General features: G+C 56.9%; 1 protein-coding gene across 1 annotated transcript; it reads right to left on the reverse strand.

Annotated features, from left to right (window-relative positions):
- Positions 1–2,529: 2,529 nt before the first annotated feature.
- MSX1 (msh homeobox 1) lies at positions 2,530–5,107 on the reverse strand. The gene is made up of 2 exons (XM_005485750.4): positions 4,549–5,107; positions 2,530–3,107 (listed from the first exon to the last, which is right to left on the reverse strand). The coding sequence occupies exons 1-2, from the start codon at positions 4,982–4,984 to the stop codon at positions 2,677–2,679; spliced, it is 867 nt and encodes a 288-aa protein (XP_005485807.1). The 5' UTR covers positions 4,985–5,107; the 3' UTR covers positions 2,530–2,676.
- Between the last annotated feature and the right edge of the window lie 1,542 nt (positions 5,108–6,649).

Below are 6,649 nucleotides of genomic sequence, written 5' to 3' on the forward strand. Positions count from 1 at the left end.
ATTACTTAGTTATTAATTGTTCTCATCTGGGTTTAATTGAGCAACCAAGGACTTTAGCCCAAGGGTCAGGGGGAAAACTTAAAGCAAAGACATGTTCAATAGGAATCCTGCGCTTCGAATATCCACCCCGAGTTAACATAATGTAAAAAAAAAAAAAAAAAAAAAAAAAAAAAAAAAAAAAAAAAAAAAAAGCAAAGCAAACAGAGACAAAGCGGAGAGATTAAAGGGTGCCGCTGCTTTGCCCGGAGTCTCGAGCCGCAGCGCCCAAAGGTGCCGGCAAAGGGGAGCAGCGCTTGCGGGGAGCCAGCTCCAGGCTGTCCTCCCTGCTTAAAATCTCTCTCGGATTTTAACGGCATCTTTACAGGATAAATCCGGCCTCCTGAGCGATTAGATCTCCCCAACCCGCGGTCTAATCGCGCAGAGGCTAAGTTAGAGAGAGAGATAAGCTGGAGATACCCAGCCTTTTTCTGCCAGAGACATAACGTGGGAAAAAGTTGGCACAGAACTTTCCCGCTCCGGCACGGCGTTGGGCGCTGGGGTCGGGATCACAGACACTGTCATTTGCACAGAGAAAAGAAATTATAGGAAAAGAAAAGGGTTAGGAAAAAAGTACAGGGAAAAAAAAAAGGCAAGAAAAGAAAACAAACAACCACAAAAGCCCCAAACTCACCCCAGCTCAAAAATGACTGGGCGGCCAGAGCCGAGCGAGAGAAGAGAAGGGGGATTAGAGCAGCGAGCTCTGGAGAAAGTGACTGTGTTCAGGTATGTTGTTTCGCTGAGTTATTGAAAGCATCATTGATACTTAGGAGATGATAAAAGTCCTGCCTCGCCCCCAGCTACAGTCTCGCTGGAGCCACAGTGCCTGCAGAAGATTGCCGAGCCTCATTACAGCAATTATTTTCCTTCTAACTTTGCTTCAACCTTAACGTTTTAAATTGCTGGAAATGAAAGCAGCGGGGTGGGGGGTAGGGGGAAAGACAGAAAGAAAAATAGAGTCCCAACTTCTCAGCGGCTATTCCTTCAGCACAAAGATAAAGCACGAAAAAAAAAATAAAAGGAAAAGGAAAAAAAAAAAAGAAAATGAGGAAACCAACTCTCTCCCTTACCCTAGGGATTCGTCAAACCAAAGCGGGTGGAGCGGCGCACTGAGAGGGCTCAGGGCGCAGCCGGCGGGGACGCGGCGAGGCGGCGGCGCCGGTGCTGGCGGGAGCGGCAGGCGCGGAGCCGGGGCTGCGTGTCCGCCGATTTCCTCCACGGGGCTCTCAGCCGTCGCCAGCGGCTTCCTCGGGGCCGTGGTCGGCCGGGACGGGCTTCTAGTGGAGCCAGCCGCTGAGAACGGCGCGGTGTTCGAAAACCCGAGGGTGAGCAGGAGATACGGCGCCGAGCGGTCCCGACCGTCGGTCCCGCGGGTGCCGCCGGGCCCGCACTCCTGCCCAGCGCCATCGTCCCCACGCCCCATCGGCTCCGGTGCTGACACTGCCTCGCCATTAGCGTCCTTTATCCCCATCTTCAGCACCAGCCGAACCGCGACAGCCCCTCTCGTCCCCACCGCCCCAAATCCCGGTGCTCCGTCCCCCCGAGTCACAGCGGCCGGCAAATGGAGCTCTGGGAAATGGAGCCCCTTCTCTCGCACCACGCTCGGCACTGAGGTGTGGGACACGTCAGGCCCTCCCCAGTCTTCACGGCCAGCGGGGGCTGCGGCCGAGACCCTCCCAGACACAGGGACCGGGCAGGGAGAGGAACAACTTTTCTCTTTCCTAGGGCCAAGGAAACACGGCCGGTCCCGGCGCCGCTGGGGGAAGCAGCAGCGATCACATGCACCTTCGGGGCAGGAATGCGGAGGGAACTGCTGGCCAGGAGCAGTGGGGGAAAGGAGGAAACCTCAAACAGCTGTGAGGACCGGGTAGCTCCGGGATACACAGAAAATTGAAAACTCAGCTGCTGTCTCACCATCCAATGCTGAAGTCTCCTGGAGAAGAGGGAAAACGGCGGCTTAGAGCCGGTCCCTCTCTCATCCCCTAATACACAAATTCAGTATCTTCTTCTGTCACACTCGAGAGGGCAAAGAGCAAATAAATTGCATCAAACAGTAGCTTAAAATTAATTTATTTAACAAATATAGCTATAATATAAATGATAATAAAATTTCAAATATACAGTATATTACATAGTACACAGAGCCCCTTCCAAAGGAGCTGGTGAAGGAGCAAAGGTAACAGACAACACTGTTACACGGGAATGGGAAAGGCTGTTGTACACTTCTGTCTCTTGACCTCGACCTTGCAGAAAGGAAGAGAAATGTCCTGTCTTTCAGTCCCCTTTTTCCATCTCTTCCACAGTTCCTTCCCCTGCGACAGGGGGCTCTCTGCAGGCTGCCAGCTGGACCCAGTAAAGCAGGACACATTCGGCCCATCACCACCCTGCTTCTGGAAAAAGCTGGGGCAATGCCTCAGGTGTGTGCCAGCTCCCCAGGACTGCTGAGGAGACCAGAACAGTGCTGGGATAAGGGCTCAGCATCAGAGGGGGAAGCAGAGAGGTCAAGCAGAGCCAAACTGGAGGAGTCTCTGCCATAGGCTCCACAGGGAAGTCCACAGAAAAGAGCTGGAGGAGCAGGGAGGGAGTTTGTGTGGAGCCAGCGGGAGCAGACAGTCAGCAGGACTGGGCTAGGCTCAGGCTCTATGTGAGGTGGTACATGCTGTATCCCACATGTGCTGTGTACAGTCCCACAGGAGCCACGGGCAGCCCTGCCCGCTGAAAAGGGCTGGAGGCGCCGTACAGGGACGCGCCGGCCACGGCCGGGCCGCCCAGTGGGAAGGAGATGCCAAAAGCAGCAGGCGGGAGCATGGGCTTGGCTGCCATCTTCAGCTTCTCCAGCTCAGCCTCCTGGAGCCTCTTGGCCTTGGCGCGACGGTTCTGGAACCAGATCTTCACCTGGGTCTCGGTGAGGCTGAGCGAGCTGGAGAACTCAGCGCGCTCGGCGATGGACAGGTACTGCTTCTGCCGAAACTTCCTCTCGAGGGCCAGCAGCTGTGCCGTGGTGAAGGGCGTCCGGGGCTTCCTGTTTGTCTTGTGCTTGCGCAGGGTGCAGGCAGGCGGGCTCAGCCGTCCTGTGCCCGGGAGCAGCCGGGGAAGAGGGGAAAGGAGAGACGCCTCGGTTAGCAGCGGTCAAACCCCACAGCCTGCAGAGCCCCCTCCCTTGTCAAAGCTGAGGTGGAGAAAGGGAGAGGTAGGGTCCCACTTGAGGCAAGGTGCCCCAAATCACCAGGGTTGCCTGGGGCTCACTGAAAATTGCCGTCTCCCTTTCTAAAAAAGAGAGCTGTGCTTCGCATCAGGAAGCTCTGACTCCACTGAAAAGTGCCCCGCAACGGGCAGGAATCAGACACCCCAAAGCCTGTACCTCCTGCCTTCACGGCTACCTTGGCTCATGCACAGGAGACGCAAAGAAAGGGAATGGCCTTCCAAAAAAAAGAAAAAAAACTCCTTTTTTTTTTATTGGATTACAGGAAAAAAAATAAACAAAACGGACTGGCTTCTCAGTCTCACACCCTCTTCATTAGGCCCCTGGGAACCGGATTAAGCATGTAATTAATTACGAGGTCTGAATTGACACTCATACTGTATCTACCACTCTTTACTGGCCTGCTCCTCTCCTCTTATTTAACATTTCTAAGGGTCTCCAATATCCATCTGTCTCGGTTTACTTAGCATCAGCAAATTTAACTTTGCAATTTAAATAAATTAAACCACTGCTTTGCTCTACACAAGTCCTGTCGGAAAACCTGCCGTCTTCCAAGGGACAGAGAAAGCAGCTCTGTTTGCAGCTTTGCTAAGGGCACCCCAAACGCTTGGAGATCCTCAGACCGAGGTCATCCCTTTGCACGGGATCCCTGGCAGGAAGGGAGCGCGGCCAGGCCGAGGGCAGCCGGCCCATACTGCCCAGACCCAGGCTCGGCTCAGCCACTGGAAATTACCGGCCTTCTCTGATCTCGGCTCTCACGCTGTTATTCGTATTAGTTTAACTCTCTCTGCATTAAAGCAGGAAAACATCACTGATTATGACTCTTCGGTGTTTGGATGTGCACCATTTAAGACACCACCCGGTGGGGCTGAAGCCCGCAAAGCTGCCGCTTCTAAGAACCCGGTCTGTGCGCATCCTTAAGGAATTACTTGAGCCACTTTCTGACGAGAGGCTCAGTGATGCTGAGTCAAAATTTACGTAGCTAGTTCGAGCCCCAGGTTAAATTAACAGGCTGGCCGCGTTGCTTTTTCTTCTCACCCCCCCAGTTAACATTTGGCACGAGATGTCAGCCTGGCACGGCCGCTCTTCCTGTGCGCTCGCAGCCATCCTACACTGTCGAATCCGTTCAGTACTTTGGACGGATCGAAGTGGCCCAGAAAAGTGAGCACAGTACGGAAAAATATACCGGGAGAGGCAGGCAGGGCGAAAGCGACAGGAAAGCCCCGGTCACCCGCGCAGCTTTGCCCTCGGTCCGCCCGGCCCCGCGGAATGTCGCAGCCAGCCCGCAGAGTTCCCATCCCATTACTTACTCGGGGGAGGAGGCGAGAACCGTGGGGTTTGCATCCAGGGGCTCCGCTCCTGCTTCTCGGGGCTCTCCGCCTTGACGAGCGTGTCCTCGGGCAGCTTGACCAGCCCCCCGACGGAGAAGTGCCCGCCGAGGGGCAGCGGGGAAGGCGGCGCCTCCGCCGACAGCGCGCCCAGCCGAGGGCTGAGGCTGGCGCGGGAGGCCGCCCCAGAGCCCTCGGGTCCGTCCCGGCCTCCCGGCTTCCTGTGGTCGGCCATGAGCGCCTCCACGCTGAACGGCAGGAGGGATGGGGAAACCTTGGGCTTGTCGCTTTCCTCCTCCCCGCCCATCGCCGCCGCGACGGGGAGCGCGCCGCCGCCGGGACTGCTGAAGGCGGATGCGGGCAGCTCGTCGCTGCGGACCCCGGTGGGCGCGGCGGTCATATCCACAGCCGGGGCCATGCAGGGGCAGCCGACCGATGGCACCGCAGCGCCGGGCGGGAGCGATCGGCACCGCCGCTCATGGGGCCGGGGGTCGCAGGCAGCCGGCAGCACGCTCCAGCCCCGCGCCGCCGGCACCGCCTCATAAAGCGGCGGGCAGGCGGCTCCGCCCAACCGGCGCGCGGGGGGCGGGGCCACACCGCCCCATTGGTTGCGGCCCCGGCGGCGCGCGGGGGGGCGGGGCCGGGACTGCCGTCGGAGCGTCCCGCGCTCCCCGCTCCTCCCCTCAGCCCTCGGTTCCGCTCCGCGTCCCCCGGGCCCGCTCCACGCCCCGGCTCTCGACTCGGGACGGAGAGAAGGGAGCCGGGCAGCCGGCGCAGCCCTCCGCTGTGGAGATGGAAAGGCTCAAAACTCGGGCAAAGATGCCGGCCTTTCTGTTCGTAAAGAGCAAGGGAGCGAGCCCGAGCCCGTTCTTCTTCAAAACTGTGCAAATACCGGGCTGTCCCGAGGGTGACCTCTCGAAGGGAAGAAGACCCTGCCCATTCCGCTGTCGTTTTGAGGTTTTTTTTTGGGGGGGGGGGTGTTTTGTTTTGTTTTTTTTGTTGTTGTTGTTGTTTTGTTTTGTTTGGGGTTTTGTTTGTTTAGTTGGTTGGTTGGTTTGGTTTTTACACGATCGCCGGCCCTGCAGTGTGTTCGATGTCACCGCGTTTATATCCGTACCCACATACACAACGCATAAATTGAGCTACTTCTTATGGCATAGATGTGTGCGTGTCTGCAGATAACGAAATGTTCGTTCACTTAAAAAGGAACATATAAGCCCCTGAGCCCTTAAAGTCCCGGCTATTTTGTTTTGTTAATTCGTTTTACGATCCCTTATCCCCGCGCCCAGGACGGATGTGCAGTAAAACGGAGCCGCTCTCTAATAACGGGATTGGCCGCTCGCTGAGAAAAGTTTATTGATAGCTGCAGGGCTCTAATCTCCTCGGAACACAAGAGCCTCTTGCAGTCATTTAAGGGCAATTATCTAAACGGGGAGGGACAGCGAATTCCCTTTCCTTTTAACTGGACCCTATAAAGATGGTAGATTAGAAACATATAGATTATGAAATGAATTGATATAATAGACATTTTACTAACTGATAAGCAACAGGATCTGACTGAAATGAATTGTCCTGCGCGCAGCACACTTATCTCACACACGCGTGAGCACATGCCCTAGCGGGGTGTTTCCTGCGTCCCGCACATACATCGCACCCGTCCCGCATGTGCTGGGCTCACGGAGGGTCCCTCTCACCCGTGGAGGTGATCTGGAGGCGGTTTGCGGGCTGCTCCCGCAGATTCCTGTACATGAAGGTGAACGCGCTTCGCACAGACATATAGCTCACGCTGGTACCTCCAGCTGCCCTCCTGCTCCGTGCCGCCCGCTGATCGCTCCTGCCCGGCGGGAGCAGCGGTGCCGCCGCCCAACCCAGGCCGGCTCCGAGCCCCGCCGGTGCCGCTGCCGGTGCCGGTGCCGGCGCTGCCCGCAGCCTCCCCCGCGCCCCATCGGGCCGGGGTGCCGGGTCGGGCCGCGTCGGGGAGAGGGGGTGGGGGTGCTCGGAGAAGCGGCTGCATTGCTAATTGCGAGAATAAACAATCTGTCACGATTAGTCAGTGCCTCTAATAGGCAGACAAGTGATGTTG

The sequence above is a fragment of the Zonotrichia albicollis genome, chromosome 5, assembly GCF_047830755.1.
Source record: "Zonotrichia albicollis isolate bZonAlb1 chromosome 5, bZonAlb1.hap1, whole genome shotgun sequence".
NCBI classification, from domain to species: domain Eukaryota; kingdom Metazoa; phylum Chordata; class Aves; order Passeriformes; family Passerellidae; genus Zonotrichia; species Zonotrichia albicollis.

Coding starts and splice junctions, on each gene's coding strand:
- MSX1 (XM_005485750.4), bottom strand. CDS start 4,984: ATGGCCCCGGCTGTGGATATGACCGCCGCGCCCACCGGGGTCCGCAGC. Junction 3,108..4,548: donor GTTCTCGCCTCCTCCCCCGA/GTAAGTAATGGG, acceptor TCCCGGGCACAG/GACGGCTGAGCCCGCCTGCC.